At 40.8% G+C, this 24,673-nt stretch overlaps 2 protein-coding genes across 4 annotated transcripts; both read right to left on the reverse strand.

Annotated features, from left to right (window-relative positions):
* Positions 1-6,255: 6,255 nt before the first annotated feature.
* Positions 6,256-12,465, reverse strand: igf3 (insulin-like growth factor 3). Its single transcript, XM_078094140.1, has 4 exons — positions 12,174-12,465; positions 11,050-11,194; positions 8,788-8,975; positions 6,256-7,869 (listed from the first exon to the last, which is right to left on the reverse strand). The coding sequence occupies exons 1-4, from the start codon at positions 12,336-12,338 to the stop codon at positions 7,648-7,650; spliced, it is 720 nt and encodes a 239-aa protein (XP_077950266.1). The 5' UTR covers positions 12,339-12,465; the 3' UTR covers positions 6,256-7,647.
* A 1,005-nt stretch (positions 12,466-13,470) lies between these two features.
* LOC120829175 (uncharacterized) lies at positions 13,471-19,997 on the reverse strand. 3 transcript variants are annotated; one of them, XM_040193083.2, is made up of 5 exons: positions 19,476-19,997; positions 18,187-18,285; positions 16,077-16,655; positions 15,755-15,889; positions 13,471-15,079 (listed from the first exon to the last, which is right to left on the reverse strand). In XM_040193083.2, the coding sequence occupies exons 3-5, from the start codon at positions 16,647-16,649 to the stop codon at positions 14,549-14,551; spliced, it is 1,239 nt and encodes a 412-aa protein (XP_040049017.1). In that variant the 5' UTR covers positions 16,650-16,655; positions 18,187-18,285; positions 19,476-19,997; the 3' UTR covers positions 13,471-14,548. The 3 variants fall into 3 exon arrangements, with proteins under 3 accessions (XP_040049017.1, XP_040049015.1, XP_040049016.1); XM_040193081.2 differs by having other exon boundaries at positions 19,211-19,989; XM_040193082.2 differs by lacking the exon at positions 19,476-19,997 and adding an exon at positions 18,450-18,785.
* Positions 19,998-24,673: the final 4,676 nt, after the last annotated feature.

Genomic DNA, 24,673 nt, shown 5'->3' on the forward strand with positions numbered 1-24,673 from the left:
AATCAAAACCAGACTGACTCACAGCACACTTTGTACGCTTTTGAAAGTTGTCATAGATGATACGAACACATCATATCCTCTGATAAGCCTGATAAATAAGTCACACCAGCCATGTAATCTCTAACTTTCAGTATTTTACCAGATAGCCCTCCTGATGCCACCTCGCTGTGATGCTATTTATTTGTAAGGATACAGATAGACCTTTTGTGTGATAAGCCGGTGGATTAGTGCAATTGGTTATTGTTAGAGTTTTTGCATTGAAAAGTAACATCTGTGCTGGTTTACTTCTGGCATAAAATAAATAAATAAAGTGCACTATCGAACAAGCGTCACTCGGCACTTTGTCACTTGTTTGATAGTGTACTTTATTTTTTAATATTTTGTAACTTTTTAAATATTTTTTAATTTTTAACTTTAACTTCATTCTCTTATTTTATACTAACCCATAGCCTTGTTCTACTAACCTATTGCATTAGCATTTTATTTTATTTTATTACTTGTGCACTGCCTTGTCTATTGTTACACTGTCTACTGCCACGCACCAACCGCCAAGACAAATTACTTGTATGTTTGACATATTTTGGCAATAAATGTTTCCTGATTCCTGATAATGTTGCATGGTACTGAAACAAAGCAAAAAGGAAGACTCTGGACTGGTCTTGGTGGTGTTGATAAGCATAGAACACAAAGCACTCGGGTTATCTACTGGGGAGGTTATGGTCATAGACATTGTTGGTACCATGAATGTCTGTGTCACATTGCTTTGGAGTGGTGTGCTCCTGCCTGTCCCTCCTCATGTGCTGTCATTATGAGGTGATAGTGGACAGAGTGGATGAGGACGTCACTCAGAAGAGCCACAGAGTCTGGATGTGTTAGAGAGGCTTACAGACAAGGATTAATCACAAAGTCCTTGTCCCATATATGAGTGGTCCATGTCGATCTGTTACACAATGCACAAGTTCAAACCTCAGATCCCATTGCATTCACAGCTTCAGACAGCCCCTGGATGAGAAGAGATTCAGCTGCTTTTTTAAGAAATGGCAAAATCAGAACAAACTTTGGTAATCTGACTTCTCTCTAGCACTTTTGGATATCACTAAATTAATTGGTCACAACTACGTTGGGTAAAGCTTCAAGCCCAATGGACTCTGACAGGTAGTGACTCTTTGCTTGTGGTGTTATTAAAAAATCCAAATATTTCATGAACACAATACTGCTTCTTTGCTGCCTTCTTCTTTTAACTGACTTTTCGACATAACTGACTTTTACTCTGGAGACTGTCCTGTGTGAAACCAAAACAACGCTAAATTTGTTAACTTACTAAGTTATGTACATAACTGTATGAGCATAAGTTAAGAAAGGTAATACTTATTCAATACAAACCACAATCATTTCCTAACCTAGACAAATTGTTGGAATCATTAATGTTAACTGCATGTTGAAGTTTATTGCACTACCCTTCTTGTTGAAAGGTTTAAGAGGCACCCAGGGCCTACCAACACAAGGAAAAACCATCAGTTGTTTCAGGAAATGCACTAAAACGATGTCTGTTTCACTTCAAGTGAGGTTGCCCCCTGTAGGCTGTTCTGTAGGTACAGTAGGAGAAAGGGAAGAAAGTAGGATGTTGGATGGATTGGTCAACAAAACATAGGAGATGAATATGAAAGATGGATAGAACACCCATACTACATTACATTACATTACATGTCATTTAGCGGACGCTTTTATCCAAAGCGACGTACAATAAGTGCATTCAACCATAGGGTGCAAACACAGGAGAACAAGAAACAAGAAAGTGCAATTTCCTCAAATAAGCCAATTTACAATTTGCTATAGATGAGTGACGTTACAAGTACAATTTAAGTGCTACAATTTGTTAGTCTTTATTCGAGGTAGAGTCTGAAAAGGTGTGTCTTTAGTTTGCGGCGGAAGATGTGAAGGCTCTCTGCTGTCCTGATATCATCAGTGAGCTCCTTCCACCATTTCGGCGCAAGGACAGCAAAGAGTCGTGATCTAGTCGAGTGTTTTGCTCTCAGTGAGGGAGGGACGAGTAGTTTTGCAGATGCAAAGCGGAGAGTGCGGGTTGTGACGTAGGGTTTGACCATGTCCTGGATGTAAGCTGGACCCGATCCATTCACAGCATGGTACGTGAGCACCAATGTTTTGAACTGGATGTGGGCAGCCACCGGTAGCCAGTGAAGAGAGCGGAGGAGTGGAGTAGTGTGAGAGAATTTCGGAAGGTAGAAGACCAGTCGAGCTGCTGCATTCTGAATGAGCTGCAGAGGTCGAATGGCGGTGGCAGGGAGACCAGCCAGGAGGGAGTTGCAGTAGTCCAGGCGGGTGATGACAAGAGCTTGAATCAATACCTGCGCTGCCTTCCGAGTGAGAAGGGGACGTATTCTCCTGATGTTGTAGAGTGTGTATCTACAGGATTGCGTTGTCGCGGTGATGTTGGGAGTCAGGGAGAGTTGGCTGTCGAGTGTGACGCCGAGGTTCCTAGCGGTCAAAGTGGGCGTTAGTACGATACTATAAACTACTATCTATATAGTATATAAAACTATATAATACTACTATCACATTGAGTGTTAGCATGTCACTGATATATATATTCAGACCCTCGTATCAGGTAAAACAAGACATAGTTTGACCCTAATTTTAAGAATTTCTAACCAAAGCTGAAGTCGATCCATAAGAACTTCATCCTGGCAGTGAAAAATCACTTGTGTATGTAATGTTCCCTCATGTATTTATGTGGCCGTCATGTCAGCCCTGATTGGCTCCCTCTTTAGTCATGTACTGCTTTGGTTTAACACAATGTTTCTGAACATCTGCCCTCATATTTATTTCTGCCACTACATGACTCTGCGATGACCCATGCGATCAAGCATGTCAAAGCAAACGTTTTTGTGAATGATCATCGGATTAAGACAACTGTTTTATGACAGGTTGATAGAGTTTGCTTATTCTGGTAAGGACAAGCCTCACAAAAAGAGTGCTGTCATTTTCTTCAACAGGCAGAGGTTATGCAATAAGGAGATAAAAGAAAGGACAAATGATTTGAGTGACAAATGCTGAATAAAAACAAATGTTTCTGTGGACGAATCACTCTCTCCGGGTCACTATCAGTAATCAGTGTTTACATCCTTTTTAATCTTAGAATTGTCCCCAAACACTTATCAAAATCGACTTGTCCCTCATTGTTCTATTCACTCTAACACTGTGAAACACAACAAAAAGAGATCAGGAGACAACGAACAGCTTAATAAGTAAAGTGAAGAACTCATTCATGTTGTACAAGTCTAAGAAATGCAGTGACGCATGTCTCCTGCAGCTAGAGGTCACAGAGGTTTACTAAAGTCAGATATTAAAACACGATCACCTCCAGGAACGGGTCGGATTACTTGAAATATAGTTTGGTTACTGAATACAAATTATATGGAAATTAGAATGTAAATTTATTTTCTGTTTTCTGAATTTATGGTTTGTTAAATCCACTGACCCTTACAAAAACATGCTAACTAAGATGTGTTTTTGCTGGCCTAGCAAGTTTGTGTCGCAGTGGTTCGCCTGACAAAAAGCCAACTGGACATTTACTTTAGATATGTATTGGATTGTTGCAGAAAATAAGCTCTGTGTCAAACAAAGATTTCTGACGTTTTTTCAGTTTTGCCATAACTGTATATCATACTTCATGCTAATATGATTCTTTTAATATAATCTGAATTATAGTTAAACGGCAGTGCATTTACACAACATTTCAAAATTAGGATTTATTCACGAAATCTGATTTAAAAACAAAGGTTTTCTTGGTCATCACAGTACATAATAATTTAATGCATTTTGAATACCCAGTGGCCAACATTATTTGACAGAACATCCCATAAATTGCTGATAGAGCATCATTTGTGAAAGTAAACATTCACATTTCACAATGAAATCTGGATTATTATTAACATCCATCCAATCCTACCTCATAATATAATAATAATATGTTCTGCCAAGGCAATGCACAGCGGGGGGAAAATTAAAATTAGATTAGAAACTTGCAACACTATTGGTGGTGATGCTTTGGTAAAAAAGGTGGCTCAGTGCAATTAAGAGAGAGAATCAAGGAACTCCATGAACCATCAGAACAAAGCACACAAAAGGGAAAAACAGTTTATCCTGGAAATCAAAAAAGGAAAAGACACTCAACTCTCCAATTAAAAAACTACTTTTGCACAGTTCTATGGCAAACACTGACTGCTGTTGAAGCTTTCACATCCAGGGTGCTTCATTGGTCCAGGTCGAGGGCTAGCTTTTAGCTCGGCTGCTTGTCTTTGTGTTTGCAGCTGCTCTGCTACCGATACAAGCCTGCTGATAAGACAGCAAGAAAAAAAGATAACGTTCAGATCCTCCTGCAACCTTGACAGAAACACCTCAGTGGACTCCTACAGTTGGCAGGTGGACAGCCTATTCACCTAACAGGCCTCGTACACTAAAAAGTGTGTCTGGCGACGACAAAACCTTGTCGCTCGACACAAATGCCTGTGTGTAGAGCAGGTGTTTCTCTCGCTAACTTTACTGAAACGTATTGTTTCAGAGGTTTCAGCTCAATGGGTTTGCCAAACAGGTGTCACTAAAGTAATAACACTGAAGTAATACATTACAGGTCATTTAGCTGAGGCTTTTATCCAAAGCAACTTACATTGCATTTTTAACCCATCGCTTTTATTTTTGGCCTGGGAGCAATTAGGGTTTAGGCGTCTTGCTCATTTTACTTTCACGTACTGGACTGAATATGACATCAATTACTTTATATTGGCTCATTCTTTACAAAAATTAACTTCACTGGTTCCTATATTAGAATTTCATTTTATAAACAGTAGCTTTCATATTATACAAGTCAAGGAATCTCAGATTAAGTTGAATATGTTATTAAATAGGCTATTTTGTCTTGTTTGTTGTGATCAGGATTAGAGCTTTGCCTGTGTTGGAGTGATACTTTTTACCAGGAGAGATTGGAAGAAAACACGCGTTACTAAAATGTAACCTTTCCACACATGAACCTCCTGTTGGAACGATTATTATGCTGATTAAGGTTTTGAGTGTCAACTATGAACCAGCCTCTATAAGCCAGTCTCAAAAGCTACATCCTTATTAATATGTTTATGTCTTTTAAAACGCACATTATTTGTCAAGTTTCCGTGTAGTGTCCAGACTTCTCAGGATAGTCACAATAAGCAGTGTTACTTTCAAAACCTTTGAAAACAATGATCCAGACACCTGCATTCGCCTCTTGACTGGGTCTCAGCAAACATTTCTTGTCTTTTTGGTAGACAACAAATTCATTCATTTTTGGGTTCTCCAGAAATATTGTGAAGTGCACAAAGCAACAAATGCTCTCCAGTGCAACAGGGTGACCAGAATAAGTGAGGGAAGAGCTAACAACCAATCCAGGGAATGATCGAGTGAAACTTTTGTGATTCCTAAGTCAATTTGATGTGTGTGTGTTTGAGAGAGGACGACAGCCTTGTAACTAAGTTTGAAAAATACAACTTTTATACTATTTGACTTTGTGAGTGTTTGTGTTCATACCGGCACCCTCATTAATATTCTTGGGATACTCGTTTTCAGGCTTCTAGTACGGCTTTGGGGCGGACGCACATTTTCGTCATTTCTATTTAAAATGGAAATGTTTCAGCGTGGTTGGAGCCTCGGGCAGACAGGACTTCTGTTGAGTTCACACAATGAGCGGCTGAATTGATGTGACTGTGTTACCTGCTCTGCACTCTGTCTTTTGAAAAGGCAGGTATTTGAAATACTCACCATCTGTGCCCTTTTATGGTGCAGCATGATGAAGCAGCAGTGGCGTCACTGCCCAGCAGTCCAAAATCCAACCAATATCCTGTCCTAAATCACAGCTCTGGGTCGGCTTTGGCCAGCTGGTCTGCAGTGCTGTCACACTCTAGCTTGGGATATGAGTCAACTGCACACAATAAACAACAACCTACCTCTGAACTCAGGTGCCCTCTGAGAGCTGTTCAGAGGCAATACAAATGTTCAGAGTATCCACTTTAATGTGCGATTTGGATTACCCAGAAAAATTAAGCACTTTATGGTTTACCTTTCATTGGCTTTTTAATAACTTGCTGATGGTTTATCAGTGGGGCCGTTCAGATAATGGGACTATACAGTATGATACTTGTGGTGATCAGTGAACCACATGTGAAAAACAACCATGATTTTAAGGTATGACAAGAACATCACAACACATTTTAAAGTTTTAATATTTATTATAATTGTATTTTGTCATAGTGAAATAAATAATACAAAGCACACACAAAAAGAAACCCTATACATATTACATTAAATGTAACTCTGTACAACTGACATCTATCCCATTCAATGGGAAAACATCTTGGGTACATTTGAATGTGTAGCCCCAAAACACTGGACTTGACATTCAGTCAAAAGTGCTATGTGAACATGCTTAGCACCAGATAGCACACTTCACATAACAGAATCAGAACCAGAATCAGCGTTATTTGTAACTTTTCAGGTCTCACATATGTGTCATACATATAATAGGTGTCTTAATTACAACAATAGAGTCATGTTTAGTTCTCTGTGAGAAATAGAACAGAAATGAAGCACATCCAAGCAGACGCATTTCATCTGATCTCACCCCTATAGCTCTATACCACGGCAGGAGAGGGATGTAAAAAGCCAGTGAACTCAACCAAACTGCCGACGGACGCAGGTAAGAGACAAGCCTCCAGGGTGGAGGGCTTGTATTTTTTAGGAGGGCAAAAACAGCACTCCAAATGAATTTGGATGTTTGCTGACACTTCCATTGCAACAACCCTCATAAACCATTTATTAGAATGATAATTACTGGTTTGACTGGTTACAGTGGATACACGACCTCACCAAGTTCTTCAAAGTAGAGTCCAATAGAGAGCAGGCTTCAGTCACTCACTGTTCTGACATACATTACATGTAATTTAGCTGACGCTTTTATCCAAAGCGACTTACATTGCATTTTTAACCCATGGTTTTACATTTTGCCCAGGGAGCAGTTAGGGGCTGGGTGTCTTGCTCAGGGACACTTCAACATGGGACATGGAGCAGCCAGGATTCAAACCACCAACCTTGCGGTTCCTTGCACCACAGTTGCATATACCTTTCAATAGTAATGATTGGACCTGCTTTAGTCTAACTTAACCTACTTCTAAAACTACTCAAACCCTGAGCACTACAGGTGGTTTTGTTGCCTAAACGGGTTCTGCACTGCAGGGCTAGGTACATTGTGTGCAGTAGGTTAAGTTTGACTAAAGCAGGTTCAATCATTACTTTGAAGAACTTGGTGAGGTGGTGTATCCACTGTAACTTTACATTTGTAGGAAAGAAAAGGAAGATGACTGAAAATCCACAGCGTGTCTAGTGTTACCGTTTGTCTAGAGCTTAGCAGCCTCTTACAAACACCAACTCCCACAAGCCCAAGTCCACAGGAGGTTAAACATCACCCGAGGATTTCTTCCTGGATGTTACCCGGCAACTCTTTGTTTCCCTCCAAATCAGTTTGTAATCCCCAGAGTCAATACCAGTCTTTCAAACTGTCTTGGTCTAAACCTCTAAATATTATTATTTCCATGAGGTCAAGGGTCACGATTCAGTTGCCACTATTCTTTGAAGTGGACTCTTAGAGGCCGAGGAAGGCCTACTGGTTGTGCTCTTTGTTCTATTCCTCCTGCGAAACAATGCAACTTTGCTTTTCCGTCGGAGGGAAGGTTGTGTTTTCTTTCGGTAAGCTTCCCTCTTTGGACTGCCGGGAGCTCCCAGGTGCTCAGAGAGTCTTTTCTGAAACACTGCTTGGAACTGCTGAGTCTGCAATACCAAAGATAGGAATACAGAGTTGATTCAAGGACATGTTGCTTTGCTGTAGCAGGTGGACTTGGCCCTGTGAGGGGGCTAAGTTAGGTTTTACCACTTTATTGTGTTGCGTTTTCTTTACCCATTGAAGTCATCATTGTCCGATTTGGATTTATGAAATAAATGTTTTTTATTCCTGTGGTGGTTGTTGCTTTAATTTCAGGACTATTCTATTCTATTACAACCAACGAAGGAACAGAATATTCTTAACTCAACATAAGATGGGGTAGTGCCAGTTTGTGTTGCAATGGTTCGTCCTTATATCAAGCCTAATTATCCCCTGATCTAATCAACCTGGATCCGTCTTCGGGCTTCTATCACATTTTGCCTCTCTTTGTTTAAAAAATGTAGGTTATGTGTTTATGAATGTCGGGTTTGGGTAAGACAATTTGTCTGTTGAAGGCGGGCTCAGACTTTGGCCCTGATGAGAACCTCAACCTCCTTTGGACTGTGTATATAATAATTAGTAATAATTTACTAAATTAATTATAATGTATTGAAAAAGACTTAAAACTAAAGATTGAGACCATGAACTCATGCTAACAATGTTTGCTGAGGAAAGAAAATCAACAAAGAAGTAATTTTCTCGTACACAAAATCAGAGGCCCCAGAGGTAATCCAAGCATAGGACACTTCTACATTGGCTTCCCTTTTTAGATCTGGAAGTTTTCTTCTGACACCAAAGACAATCCTTGACAGAAATCGTTGTTACCAAAGCCAGTGTTACCAGTACATGTCATTTTGTGACCAGATTTCTAGTTAGACCACGTGATGACCTCTAATACAACTTCAGTCCCTACTCAGGACCTACGTTTGACAGCTCTGCTAAAAGCTAACAAATAAACACCCATGCTCAATCAGTAGAGGTCATACCGTGTGTAGCTGTGTGGTGGTAGGGGTGGCCGTGGTTTGGGTTGGGAGAGCTGTCGTCTTCAGCTTACTCTTAGGTTTGGCACAATACATCTCCAGAAGCTGAAGTTCACAGCCAGCTGACTGACAGCACTGGTCCACTATCCCCTTCCCCCTGGGTCGAGAGCCATACCCAGACCACGAACCTTTACCTGCGGAGAGAGAGACCAATGTCCAACATTAGATTCTTGTTTGGTATTTCTAAATTTCTTGACTTCAAAAAATAAAAGCTTGACAACTTGAATGTATTCTAAGGTTTGTCAAGCCCAAATAGGTATGTTAGGCAACTTTTTTCACTTTTGCATGTTAGTCTATCCCCCCACTGCAACAGGCCATAAACCTCACAACACAAACGTACTGGCCAAGTACAGAGTCGGTCATGAACATGGTGCTAGAGAAGAGACATTTGAACCAAAAGGGCTTGTTTGATGTGCTCCTGTGGTGTACATGCTCAGTCATTTTAATGACAATCTATTATTGCATTTCAAGATATTACACGGTTATAGTCCAGGGGGGAAAGTATTCCGGCCGGCTGCAGTGGCATGGTTCAAGATGTTTTCAAAATCATCGGGGCTCATCCTTTTAAGAGTCATGAATATAAAAGACCACTTCATGTCCATCTAGATGGCCTTCAGAATACCATGTAATACCAATACAATACCATCAATGCAAAATATTTCCCCAACTACTAAAGGAATGGCGTGAAATGTAAATGACTCCCAGACAAAGAATTCCCATAGTTGACTCTGATTGGTCCAGTCCTGTCAGTTATCAACTGATTGTCCAATGCATGCGTTTTTCTCAATGACTTTAAGATGTATGTATCGTACGTGAAATAGTATAAACAACAAAATGATTGGCAGAGATATAAGTGACTAGCCTCAAGGACATTTATTGAACAATCTCAAGTAGATTTTTATACCAAAAAAAGACTATACGTATATCAGGATTTATGAGAGAAACTCTGCAATTCTATGTAGCACAATGTATTAGATAACCACCCATTTACACAACTGCTACGGGTTGAAACGTTAACTAGCTTTCTCAACACTGCGTCAACGTGAGCATTAGCAAGTTGGCATTTAAAACACTGGCTAGCCTTTCTGAAATATTTGGTCATAACGAGCAAAATCTCATAGTCATAGAATTCTGGTTCTCTGTTTGCCACTGCCCTCACCTTTTCTTTGTTATTTCTGTGAAAGCTGCGCTGCACTCAGATAACAAGTGTTGGAAAAACAAAGCTATCGCACACTGAGGCACAGTGAGCTGCCATTTTGGTCTGATAGTGAGGAGTAAAGTGGCCTTGGTCAGAACGGAGCAAAAGGTAATCAAGTGAAAGGTCATGTGGGTAATTCTGTGTGCAGTACGAGATATTATACTTTCATTTAAAATAAAGGTTATTATTAAATCCCGATACCTGGCTCACAGTATACCGTCCAATGTGAAGGGACCAATCTGGTGAGCTCATCTACATGCCACACCTGCTGTATGTATCTAGTGATGGACCACACAGTGGAATTTAATGGAGCCCAGGATAAAAGACCAACCAAGAGATATACCATCGCATAAAAATTCTGTCCAGTTGGCTGCATTGTTGTGGCTAGTCTTTATGTCAATAAATGAACAGGCTGTTGTTGTGGAGCTGATAACTTACTGCGAGTTACTGCAGTGTCTTCTCTTAGGCACGATGACCATGGTCATATCTGTTATACACCTCTGCTAGTGTAAGTAGTACCACAAAGGGGAGGATAACCTTGACAGGACTTGGTGCTATTATCTTTTTGTATATTTATTAAAATTAGACAATAGAATCAATGTGCAATTCTGTGATGATACGACAGAATCTATCAATTCATATTTTTAGCCCCAGTTACAGTTTGTTATTTTTTCTCCTTCCATAAATTACATTTGCAAAACCTATACTATAACAGCTACAAACCTTATTGGGACATCACGCATAAGTGCTTGTTTCCATGCTAAAATAAAGGAAAGTTGGTATGGATGGATGTATGGAAGTATGGATGACATCATTTGAAAAAATCCAAAGCAGGGGTCAGCTGGTTGTCAGTGTACAACATGCTAGCTTCAACGTTGAACCAACATCTGGTAGGTGCTGGGTACCAACTGACTTTTACTGAGGGGTTTCCAGTCGTATAAAGAACATTTTACATCCCATAGAAGGTGAGACCAGATGTGAAAGCAAGGACATAACGAGGATGTACCTACCTAAATGGATTCCACGGTCCCCACACACAAATATGAGGTCACTGATGAGGTCCGTGCCGCACCGCAGTCTAGCTGCGTCCGAGGACAGAGCCCAGCCGGCTAGACTCATGGCGGAGTAGAGCATACACACTTGAACACATAAGGCCTAGGAAGGAGAGGGGAAGCTTTCAATACGCTGAGCCCGCCACATGCACAGCTGTTCTGTGACCCAGCTCACAAAGAAAACACACAAGCATCTACGGCATACACAACACAACACACAACACTACTTGGTGATGTTTAAAGGGGAGACACATTAGATAGCACATCACACAAACACGTGAGGTGATGTCCTTTTCCATAATTTCAGAAAGAACGAAATAAAAACATTAAATTGAAAAATATAAAAGAAACATAAAAACGCTGAGACATGTTGAACCGATACATCTTTCAAAGTAAACCGTTTAAAATTGGACTGTTTTAGGCCAAAGGGAGACTCGTTGAATTCTGGACTGCTTAAATATTTCTAAAGGGATAACATACTGCTCATGCTGGAATGATTTCCAGGTATAAGACTTTAAGGATTTTGACAAGAAGCACAAGAAGTTAGGTAACTGAATGAAATGGAGTACTATGACTTATTAGCATCGTTTCAGAGTGCTGAAAACTGAAAAAACACCCTTTGTAGCGATTGAATGCAGCAGGTTGGTCAGGACTTTCCTGCCCGGTTCTAGAGGCATGACCTCATTCCACTGAGGAAGACAGTGAAATGTGGTCGAAAGCCCTGGAAAACGGCAAAGCCAAAAACCAGGCATAGAGATTTCTTGTTTTTGGTCAATATAGACATTTGAACAAGATAAGTAATTTTACCAAACATAAATCATATAAATTTCCATGAGTCAGACGTGGAATCCTGGAGGTCCTAAAAGCTTAAAAACTTTTAGGAACTGTTAAAAATCATAAGCTCACGGCTTCAAACAATGGTTTCCTGGAAAGAATTGTTTAGGACTTAGTGGTAATAATGAGCATTCAAAAAGAATGTTGAATACCTCAAAACAAATCGATTGCATATCTTTCTGAGTCCCAGTTATTTCCTTGACAGTGAGAAGTAGTACACCTGAATGCAGCATGTGTCACGGTCTTACCTTCAGCATGGCGGGAGGGTGTCGTAAGGCGTCCATCCTGTCAGCGTGGTAGGACTCCAGCCGAGCTGCAGTCTTATAGAGCGGCAGCAGGAGGGGCACAGTGGAAGGTTCCTCCCCACACTCCTCACAAATCTCATCTGGAGCTCCTATCAGATGATTTAACATGCTGTCTCTGTTCCACTGTGTGAAACAGCATATTCATCGCAGTCACAGATATGATGGGTACTTGTTACTTTCTAAAAAAGGCCTAAGTTTCTCTTTCTTTCTTAGAGTTACATACTGAGGTATTTCTATTATTTGGTTGAGCCCATAGGTAAAATTGTTGGGTCATCTTCATTCAGCATGGCACCCATGTTTCCTTAAAGATCTCCGAGGCGCTTTAAGGAAACATGCAACAAGACAAAACAAAAGCAAATGAAAAGAGTAAACATCTGCAACAATATCTGCAGCATGTAGTTAGAATATTGATAATAACTAACTTGTTTGGATGACCCGGCAGTATCATGTGGCAGCAATGATCACCTTCTAAATGCCTATAAGGTACTTCAATGCTTCAATTCTTATCTCCTTGAGCACAGGACATCATAGACCATCCGTATGGAGAGGGCAGAAGATGCTGTCGGCCTGAAATTCACCACTGCAGACCCGTATCAATAGAGTGTAGAGTCATTTATTTATGTAATTTTGTCACAGTAAACAGTACTATGAAGAAAAGCCTATGGGGTTTCCCCAATTAATTTTTTCATTATTGCAGAAAGATATTCTCTGTGGCAAACAACCATTTAGGATACTTCCACATTCATTCTTTACAAATGAAGACCACTTTTAAAAGAGTTATTGGGCTCTATAAGGAGCTACAGGCAGTCACATGACTTCACGTTTCCTCCAGAGCTAAAGGAGGACCAGTGGTCTAGTAAGGGGCCTTTCTCATCTTTTATTATTATTTAAGACACGTATAAGGTTTTAAAATCTACCGCAGGGCTATTTATTCTATTCTATTTCATTATTCCATTCCAGAGATCAACAAATCTCTCCAGTTTGTGTTTCACACCTCTTACAAAAAGAAACTGCAACAGTGGAAGCTGAAGAGTAAAGACGCGGACTAATTTCTGGGTTTTAGTACTCCAAACATCCGTCATCATGTCATTCTGTGGGCTCTGTAATGAGGGGATCGAACAGTGAAACAACGGTGTCCCTTCCTAATCCCTTCTCTTTGACCTTGATTAAAAACACCATGAGGAGAACCGCCTGGAGGAAATGGAGGACTTCTTTTTGAAAAATGAGTGTGATGACAGACTCGATGATGAACAATTTAATTAACATTTCCTATGCAAAACAGAATCAGACCGTCAAAGACGCCAGTTTTTAACGTCTTCACAATGTATAATCAAACTCATGGCGGGTCCACACTTCAGGGATCCCAGTCAGAGGAACATTAGAATGTGAGCAAATGTTCAGAACAGATAACAGCAACAAATGGAATTTAGAGAAAGAGGGGTTCCACAAAAAATTGTTTCTAAAATTTTAGTCTTCTAAGAATGTTTAATACAGCGTTTGGTTGTAAAGTGTAAAAAACAATAAACAAAAAAACAGAAGAGGGTAACGGCCAAAACGCTAAACTCAAGGCCTTAAAGCAACAGTCCACGAAGCAACGGGTGATGTCACGGAGACATCACAGGGACTTCTTAAATCCAATTGCGAAGGTCGGTCGTCACAAAACAATGGCATGTGTCCTCTGCAGCAAATGTCGAGGAAGTGTGAGTACTAGTTTAAAAAGACCTTGTCCCTGAGTTCAGTTGCACACTGGTATCCTGTTTGAAGATGTTCCATGGAGGGGAATCATTATCTAGGTGCAGCAGGATGCTGATCTGCATGTGTTCATGGGTAAATCTCTTATTGGGAGTTTTAGTTTTGGGGAACTAAGGCATGATTATTAGTGGTGTAACGGTGTATTCTTGATCCGTGAAATTAAATTGTATTGATGATCGTTATCCGCCAACATTGAGTAACATTGAGATGTTTATGAGCATGTTGTTTATAGTTTTATCTGATAATGTTAGTTTCAAAATGATTTAATTCTACAATCCAAAAGGAGAACAAAGGTTCCCTTCAGCCTATGCTCAGTGAAAACGAGTTTTGGTAAATTTAGTAGTCGGATGTAACCTGGTAAAATGTTTTCACAATAACATGAATTCATTTGAGTTGTTTACACAAACACATTTTTCATGCAAATAATCTGGATCTTTGTTGATCAGCAGTCCCAAACAACAGGTGGATCTGGATCTGCCAAGGAATATTAGTATGAGGGGCATCATTTGTTTGTGGTGATCCATGTTTTATGATCTGCTGCACCACAAACAATCTCTTATTCGCTATCATGGGGAGGGCAGGTTGTTGAGAGCGGCTACCCCCTGTCTCAGTTTGAGCTTCATGCGAGCGATTTTCTCCTCATTCTCCAGTTGCTTAAAAACATACTCCTGCAGCAAAGTGGATGCTGGAGCTTCGCCCCGACACATTGTCATGGTTTGGCTCTGGCTGCCGCTTTGATCTACAATATTGACCGTGTTGTTAGATTCACCGGCACTGACTACGTGTATATAATCAGCTTCTTCATCACCCGTCACCATCTCACATTCACTGCCGTCTTCGTCGTTGCCCTTCTCCTCCAGCCCACGCTCCGCCTGAGGCTGAAACCACACCTGCTCTGTGGTGGCTGGTTCTTCTGCGGCCTGCTGTTGCTCGACATCCCTATGGCGTTGACTGTCTCCTTTGTGAGCGCTGCCAGCATGTGCAGTCGTGGTTGAGGACACGTCACCTCCCTTGGGCATATCAGGCTTCTTGTTTTCCCCGTGTGTTGCTTTAGGTGCAGTGCGTTTCTCCTTGGGCTTGCTGTCATTTAGGAGCTCCTACAGGATTGACAGGGTAGTATCACATCAAGATAAGACTTCCAGTAATGTGACAAACCAAGAATCCTTAACTGACGGCTGAGGGATTCTAACAAAAGGTACAAGGAAGCAGAGGACTGTTTCCATGGAGAAAGACATTTACTAATAATTTGAGCCTGAGGTGCCCGACCATTTTGGAGTGGCTCGTGCTGAACTTAAGGCTTTGACATCATGGATGTCACACAGGGACTACATTCTTTGGTCACTGTCATGGTGCCAGGGTGACCTGATAGCAGCGTATTGTTGTAAGGTCCCTGACCTTAAAAATGTAAAAAATACCTGCCTCTATTCTGTATTGTTAAAATATAATACGGCAGAATGAATGATGGATTGTCTGTGGTTGGGAGACCTGTGTGGACACATCGCAGATTTAATGCAACGGGTGAAATGCATTTCCTGTCATGACACCAATCCACAGTTTTGTGGATTGAACCATTGGCCAGTGCTTCCACCCTATTCTAACCATCTGCTAAGGCACACCTCTTTAATGTTGGCCTTAATTAGCATGTATTAATAAAATAATATGTAATATAAAATCTCCTGATCTGTTTGAAAACATTTTGTAACCGCATCACCAAATGGGCTGAACCAATGAAGTCAGTTCTCTCTCCTGATTATTCTTATCATGTCACTCACCTGGTCTGCTGTGGAGTGATTATCTGGTCTACTGAGACAATTATTTAGCTGTTTTGGAGCTATGTGGGGCAGAGTCACATGCAGTTTCTTCCTCAGTGGTTCTGCAGGTTCAAGACAAGTCTGAGGGGACCGGCGCTGCAGGAGGACAGAGAAGCCTCATGAGTATTTTTCTTTCAACTTTACAGAGAAAAAAGCGTGCTTTATGAAAAGGGCCAATCACAAAAAGCATGGTTTAATGAGGCAGAGGAAGGTACCAAGAAGGTTTTACATCCCACAAGTGTCTGGCTGAGCCTCAAACATTAGTTAAATAATATTATGTTACCTTTTTGAGGCTTTTAGATGGTAAATCTGATGTTGAAGGAATGGAAGACTGTAAAGCTGTCGTTTGTTGGAGTATCTCTGGTGGACTCCGGCTCTGGTTGGGATTCCTAATTGACAGGTATACGTGTCCATTGTAGAGGATAACGGCATCTTTGTACATTCGCGGTGCATCGCCCAGAGGTAACAGGGAGGCGTGAGATGTGTGCGCCAAGACCTTCTTTCCATTCATGGCGTCGTTCAGCGCCCTGTACACCGCATGGTTAGCCAAGACAAAGCTCATTTGGACGGGCCCTGGATTAGCTCGAAACTCTCTTCCCAGCAGCGAAGACAGGTTTTCCATTGTGTGGTTCCCTGCGTGGGAGGTCAGTTTCTGGCCTTTCCTTCGTATGACTGCAGGACAAATCCATGTGCCTTCTGGAGAGTCTGTGAGCTTCCCAGAACCCTTAGAGGCAGACACGGGGAGGCCCATTCCTCTGATCACGGACTTTGGCAAAGTCCACAGAGGGATCCTTTTCACCTCAGCTTCCACTGGGATGTAGATTTCCAGTTTGCCAAGGAGATCCATGCTCTGCATATTTCACTGTTGAAACAGAATTTGGGAATAGTTCTTCATTTTTCTTTTTCAGGCTAAACTTATCAGTATTTGTTTACAAATAATGATTATTTACTTTTTTGTGAAGAGTTGTTTGGAAATATCTTATATCTCCTGCATATGCATAATAGGATTTTACATTGTTTTATGAACTATTATAACCTTATGGGGAGTCTAGAACTCAAATTATCATAGCTATGGATTTCCAGATTTGTTAGGAAATGACACACACATGGACTCTGTGACTGTGACAGAGAGTGAGCATGTTTCTCTGTGACCCCAGAGGGTCAGCAAAAGGTATATTTGGGACTTGGGACCCGCTTTCTGTAGGGATGACACTATATACTGATTTGTGTATGACAAATGTTGTTCAGCATCTTTCTCTGAATTGAAACGGCAGGAACATTTTGGACTGATTAGCGTACTTGCAAGTGCCCATGAAGGGACTTGAGGATGACACCCAGTTAGGAAAAGGAACGGTTGGTGGCATAAAAAGATGTGTCAACTTAACAAATCCAGAGCCAGCGACACCCCAGTTTAAATTTGTCACACATAAGCATGTTGTAACCACAAACTGTATTTTTTATTAAAAGCATTACAATATAAATCAATGAATCTTAAAGTCATTTGTCTAAGCTTAAAAGACTTAATGAGCAAATAGTTGATAAGCAGTTAGTTTTAATGTGAAGATTTGCTATTTTTCTGGTTCACATAACAAATTCAATAGCCCTTTTAATAAATCATCAGACAAACTGAAGATTTCGATAATAAGTGAATGTAATCAATTTAGACTTAAAATGTATTATTTCAAAATGAAAATGACTACCAAACAGATTATTCCATAAATTATATTGTATTAAGTTTACATTTTTGTTTTTATGAAACTTCAGCCTCTCTAGAGAATGACATCCAATCAGAGTCACTATAATGTATTATTCTGACATTCAATGTCAGTGTTTACTGGAAATGATCTGCCAGGATATCGATCGGCGACCAGAACCTATTTGACATACTCTCTTCTTATATTACTATTATAGCGCGCAATGTATGTTATCAGAAACTAACCAGATGTGCCATTTGCGATTAATACAATGTTGTCATAAAACAAGCCAAAACTACAATATATAGTGGAGGGGATGAAACACCGAGACAGGATTCGATTTTAGGCGTGTTGTCGGTGAGCACCTCGCCGGTTTTATTAGTGATAGTAGGGGTCCGCCTACGGGTTTAAGGAACGGCGAAGCAATGTTAATGTCTCTCCATCTATAACCGTAAGCATTGGAAGCAAGAAAAGCCTTCACGTGCGTGACACTTTATACTCCGGGCTTTTACCAAAACCATCGTGAACACACGCGCTGGCATTAGAAACGTGACGTTATGCTAACGTTTGTTAAAATATTTGGAAAATGAAGGTTGCTGATTACACAATGACTGGTTTCGTCAAATAAGCCAAATGAGGTCCAATAAAAATACCAACCGAACTAAAATAACAAACAGCCATGATAAGAGTTATTCATACCTTGAAACTTCGATCCGGCAGATTTTTGTTGCAGTTTCACTTCACGTCGTAAAAACGTACTTCCGGCGCCGTACTCTCCAGAGTAAAGGTGTCTCGTACCTAGTTAAACAACCGTAAGCGGCAGTGCACACATGCAGAAACGTAAACGTAGTGTTTATTTTACCACAGACAAAAGTAGTGAGCAACATTTTGTGAAAGAAAAACAAATCAAGACTTGAAAATTGCCCATATAGGGAAGACTGAAAATGCATTCAACATTTTACCTTTAGTTCTTAATCCTGCCTTGTTCCTAAATCGAAATTATGTTAGAATAATCATGCGGTCCAAGAGGATAAATATAAACACTGCAAATTGCATCAAATTGCAACACTGCTCTACAGCTAGCTTCATTTATTCTGAAGGCCAGACACCTGACGGACCACTCGCACTACTTCCGATATCTAAAGCCTACTGGCCGGTTGAAGGTGGTCATGGCCGTTTGTTAATAATAATAATAATAATAATAAGACAGAAAGAACGGACTTGCGTTCTCGGGTCGGGAGACGGACTCGGGAGTCCTTACTCACCGGTAGGGAAGAACGGAAAACTGTCATTTCCGCAAATGAAACAGCAGCTGACTTTATGACGTCACCGCGTCATGCTAAGTACGTTGTAATTTATTTCTTTACTGTTAAATATTCTACTATCAAGCTTTTTTTGTTTTAGTTTAACATAAGGAGGACATCTTTTATATATAGATTTAAAAAACAATATGCAGAATATGATACAACTACCATATCGTAACTATTATAAATGTCCAATATACATTTAATATAATAAATACATGGTATTAAATGATGTACTATATTACAATATAACTATATTTATATAAATCTATTAGAACATGTATACGTATATATTGAGATGCACCTATGAACCTAGTTTGTTAGGGAAACATCCGATCAGTGTGTTGAGGAAAGACCAACTCAAAAGCCCCACAAAACGAATAACAATAACAAAATGAATAATTTTGGATAAAATGTGCCTGTTTTCATCCACGTCCTGGTTGCGTGTCCTCCCCGCACTCCTGTGTGCGTCCGTCCCAGCTGGGTAGCGATGTTAACTTCATGAGCGCGGTGCGCAAATTTACAGCGTTAGCACGTAGCTAACTAGCAGGTGTAGAAGTCTCTACTGAAGCGTCATATGTGCGGCTTCGCATTCACGCCGGTCATTGTCTGATTATAAGGTCTGGCTGATCTGGGTCCAGCTGTTTCACCTCTAGTTTCTCCGGCAAAGTTCTTCTCTCTTACCGAGTTCGGGTCGGGTCTTCTTGGAAGGACACTGCTCGTGGTCGCTCGTATCATAGATATATATAAAGGCTAGCTGTCTCGTCCGCACATGGCGGCCATCTTGGCACGGGCAGCTCGCTCACGCTCGCTTACTTTTTAAATAACCATAACTTGCTCAATTTTCAACCGATTTGTAAACGGTTTGGTTTCTTATATACGTCAGAGATGTAGTTATGACACTTCTGAATAATTATGTTATGTTCTAAAATAGGTACAAGATTTCCCTTTAAATCAAGAAGACTGCATTTTCAAATCCCCACTGTACTGCTCTCCTTGTGTGTGTAACTTCACAATTCAGCAGTTACCCAACTTCCATTTGAAGGAATACGGGAGTCAGGATACTCATCCACGCTCCAGATGCTTTATTTTACAGAACTGACAATAAACGATTCAAATTGGAGTAAAAAGACTATTCTTTCGAAGGCGTTTAACATGGCAGCGGATGATTTCTCTGAAACGTTCAAAAACAATAACACAGACGGCGAACTTCCGGTTCCGGGTGAAAGTGCATGCCAACGTAAAAGCGAATTAATTAAACAACCAATAGCGCCCAGAAGGGGGCGCCAACTGGCCAGTTCCACGGGCAGAACACCCACCCTGCACAGAGATGTATTTATGACACTGCATACTTATGAATACTTATAATTATAACCATGGGTTTTTATATGAAAATAACATTAAACAGAACAGAGGTGCAATAGTTGCAATAAATACACACGCACAAAGTATTTATTTGTCACGGCTGTCACCGTGGTCTGTATTTCTCTGTCTTGTCTTGCCTGTACCAAGTAGGCTGTGCGGCCCTGTGGACTAAAGCCCCGCCTACTTCCTGGTTTCGGTGGAGCTCTGTCAGGCTCACTCCAGCTCCGCCCATCGGTCCACCCTGTCCCAGCCCACCCAATGGCACGTCACCACCTCAGCCTTACCTCTAGCTCTTAAGGGGAGCCCACCAGTGGCTCGGGGAAGCTCGTCATGGCCAGTTGACTTGTGTGCCTCCCGTGTGTGTATTTGTGTGCAACTGAGTGAAGTACTGCGTTTTTAAAAAGGGGGGAGTTGGGGCAAGAGTTGACACTGATTCACCACACGTAGTTTATGTGCCTGTTAGTTTCATAGGTGTAGTGGGTGCTGTGCTCCTTGTATTTTTTGGTAAGAGCCTACCGTTTGTTTAAATGTATATTCGGGCATAGTCCTCCTTTTGGGGATCTCTTTTATTTAACTTGGTTTGTCTTTTTCACAGCACCCTCATCCACCCTCCTTTTGTTTGTTGTTACCTGCCTGTCTACCTCTGGTTCCCAATAAACAGTACCTTTTACAACCGACCAGGTTCTGCCCATATGTTTATGGTCCCCTCACCCCTAGACCACCCGGGGGCCGTAACATTATGTTATAATAATGTATAGGCTACTAAAACTCAGCATATAGAATGGCAATATATATATGTATATATGCCTTCTAATATATATATTTATAAAAAGAATATTAATACATATAATAAAATAATTTGAATTAGTACATGTTTAGTTTAAACAGTTTGACAAAAGTCATAATTCAAATTATTGTATTATATTAGTAATATTCTTTTTATAAAAGTTACATTTGTTTTTGCAGTAAAAAAAAGATACAAGATTTCCCTTTAAAAATATACATCAAGAAATGCTGCATGTTGAAATCCCCACAGAGAGAGAGAAAGAGAGACGCAGCAAAAATGGGCAGGCCCACAGAGAGACCCACCAGGGTCATAACATTGGACTAATGCCCTTTGAAAAGGACAGTTTTATTGAGCTTCTGTCTGCATGTTGTTGCTCTGTAAGCTAAGTGTAGTTGTTTTAGCAATGTGGCTAAGCCGTAGCTTAAAAAACAGGGACACAACTAATGTTATCAGCGAATGGTGGTGGTTGTCTATGCCAAACTGCGTGTCGTCAATGTGCTCCCCGAGCACAAACACATCCTCTGATCCGATCCTTTTCTGTACAATGTACATGCCCTCAAGCAGTTTAATGGGCCGTGGTCGTCTGAAACTTGTTGATGCCTGGCAAATGACCCACTCTGCTGCCCTGAAGACCCTCACTGTGCCCTCTGATGGAATCACCAGGCCTCCATTGTTTTTCAGAGACAGCAGTTGGTAGCTCCGGTTCTTGATGGCAGATGCAGCATCTGTCATCAAATCACAGGGCAGCTTCTTCAAAGCCTGTCGCACAACAAATCCTGAAATTTGAGTTAGTATAATAATATCATAACAATAATTAATAAGCATGGGAACATTAAGGGGACATTTCTCTTTTTGGACTATTGTCAGATTGTTTTCCCACAGATTTGACTATTGGCTCTATTGGCCTTTACCTGAAATGTACACCATAGAGTTGTCCACAAGACCGTCGAAGCGAACAGGAAGGTAGCTGTAGTCATGTACTAGGGCAGGAATGTCAGCAAACGGGGATGGAAGATCTTCTCCTCCTGCTGCAGAGGATATGCATTTCCTCTGCATGGTTTAACAACTCCACACTGGGCCATCAGCTTTCTAAAGATGTACATGAACTGGCTGGCATTAGGGTTGTTATTCCATCCACCTTAAAAAAACAGATATAGAAGTATATTACACAGATATTCAATATATGCTTTAAAATGTTTTATGCTTAAAAAAAGACATATTAGAACTAGCCAGCCCTGAATGATCTTTCCAAATGAAGTTGAATGACATTATCAAACAATTCAGACTACATCAGTAGTGATTACATTCTTCATGTCTGTGTGTTTGACAGATAGTCAAACACACAGACATTTCTCTAAACACTCAAAATAGTTTATGACACACCAGGTGTATCGCTTCAGAAAACACATTTTACCAAAAATGAAAAAAAAACATATGGATCGACAAACTGAAAGCAATACAAGCATGTGCTGAAACTTTGTGTCACTTAGTTTTGCGGCTGGTAATTATAAATTATGAACCCTACCAGATGCTCTGATGGGGTTAAAGAGAATTTCCAAGTGGTCCTAGCTGAATCTATAGATCAGGACATATCCCTGTCCTTCAATCAGCACAGGGACCATCGACATCAACGTGTCAATGTTTATGATGTAGCCCAGGACAGAGCAGAACCTTCAAAAGCAAATATTGTATTACTATGATGATTCTGGCAAAACATGACACAAGATTGCAGGGATGCAAACTAACAGTATAGGGTGAAAATAGTGAATGCTCACAGAGCAGCACTTCTCAGGGACACAAATCCACAAAATTCCTTAAAATTACTTTTAGGACACTACACCTTCTTGAATCAATTCACAACATAACATGCAGACCATGAAATAAATACCATTATGACACTGGCATCTGGGGAGAAAAAAATTGATTACAAGAATTTCAGCATCCTGATCATCATATAACTATTCTTGCCTTGTTAACTAAATGCTGCTAACAGCGAAAACTGCTGGTAAACAAAAGACAGCAATCTTTGCTTTGCTGTACCTTTAGCCTTCTTTCCAATGAATGTATCTTTGCCATCATGTGTTATTACGCAGACACACAAAGACTTTCCGACGACTATTGCAGTTGAGGTTTGTGGCTTTATTGCAGTAAATAGTATAAACAGACGATGAAGAACAGATCGGTTGATTTTGATCTGTGGACTCCAATTTGTGGTCTATGATCTGTCGTCTGTGGTCTGGCTCTGTGGTCTGCAGTCTGTAGTCTGGCTCTGTGGTCTGGTGTGTGTGCTCCCCCTACCTGTGTCCTCCACTCCATGACGGCTTGTATAAGTGGTCATATTTATGGATTTCTTCCAACAAAAAGCTCTTCAATCTGATTCATTCTCTCGTAAAAAAATCTTTGTTTTAATAATGGCGGTATTGTGCTATGAAACCGGAAATGTGAGAAAGGATGTAGTTAGCAAACCAATCACAGCCTTGCGGGCTGCAGAAGGCTTGCGTAGCGTTTGACACTAGTCTAGAAAAATGGATCGAGGGGTAAAAAGGCACATTACATTACATTACATGTCATTTAGCGGACGCTTTTATCCAAAGCGACGTACAATAAGTGCATTCAACCATTGGGTACAAACTCAGGAGAACAAGAAACAAGAAAGTGCAATTTCCTCAAATAAGCCAATTTACAATTTCCTATAGAAACCTGCTGTGTCGTGCCGACTCTGTTACCCCCCAAGAACCTACGCCGTGACAGTGGCACCCAACGTGGCGGGGGGACGACGAGCGACAGCGGAGAGGCGCAGACCGCAGCCATGGGGCTGCCACCAGCGGCCCGGCCAGACTACGCAACTGTGCGTAAGGCGGTCGTCGACAGGCTGGGGCTGCTGCCAGAGGACCACCGCTGGCAATTTCGGCAGACCAGGTTGGGGCCAGAGGACCGGCTGTTCACGTACGGGCAGCGGCTCAAAGACGCGAATAGTGAATAGCGTTTTTAAGCATTCTCTCGGCCTGTAAACACCTTAATAGTCATGGAAGCACCAAAACTTATTTTGAACAAAAAAGGTTGGAAAACTATTCATGAACCATGATACCATCATGAAAAGGACAAATGTACCTTCCTGAGGTGCTAGTTTTAGGTAAACACTGTTAACCAATGCATTCTTGTGTTCTGTGCGTTTTCAGCTTTCTCTCGGCCTGAAAACGCCTTAATAGTCATGAAAGCACCAAAACTTAGTTTGAACAAAAAAGGTTGGAAAACTATTCACAAACCATGATACCATCATAAAACAGATAAATGTACTTTCCTGAGGTGCTAGTTTTAGGAAAACACTGTTAACCAATGCATTCTTGTGTTCTGTGCGTTTCTAAGCCTTCTCTCGGCCTGCAAACGCCTTAATAGTCAAGAAAACACCAAAACTTAGTTTGAACAAAAAAGGTTGGAAAACTATTCACAAACCATGATACCATCATAAAACAGATAAATGTACTTTCCTGAGGTGCTAGTTTTAGGTAAACACTGTTAACCAATGCATTCTTGTGTTCTGTGCATTTTCAGCTTTCTCTCGGCCTGAAAACGCCTTAATAGTCATGAAAGCACCAAAACTTAGTTTGAACAAAAAAGGTTGGAAAACTGTTCACGAACCATGATACCATCATAAAAAGGATAAATGTACATTTTCCTGAGGTGCTAGTTTTAGGTAAACACTGTTAACCAATGCATTCTTGTGTTCTGT

This window comes from Gasterosteus aculeatus, chromosome 2 (genome assembly GCF_964276395.1).
Source record: "Gasterosteus aculeatus chromosome 2, fGasAcu3.hap1.1, whole genome shotgun sequence".
Taxonomy (NCBI): Eukaryota; Metazoa; Chordata; class Actinopteri; order Perciformes; family Gasterosteidae; genus Gasterosteus; species Gasterosteus aculeatus.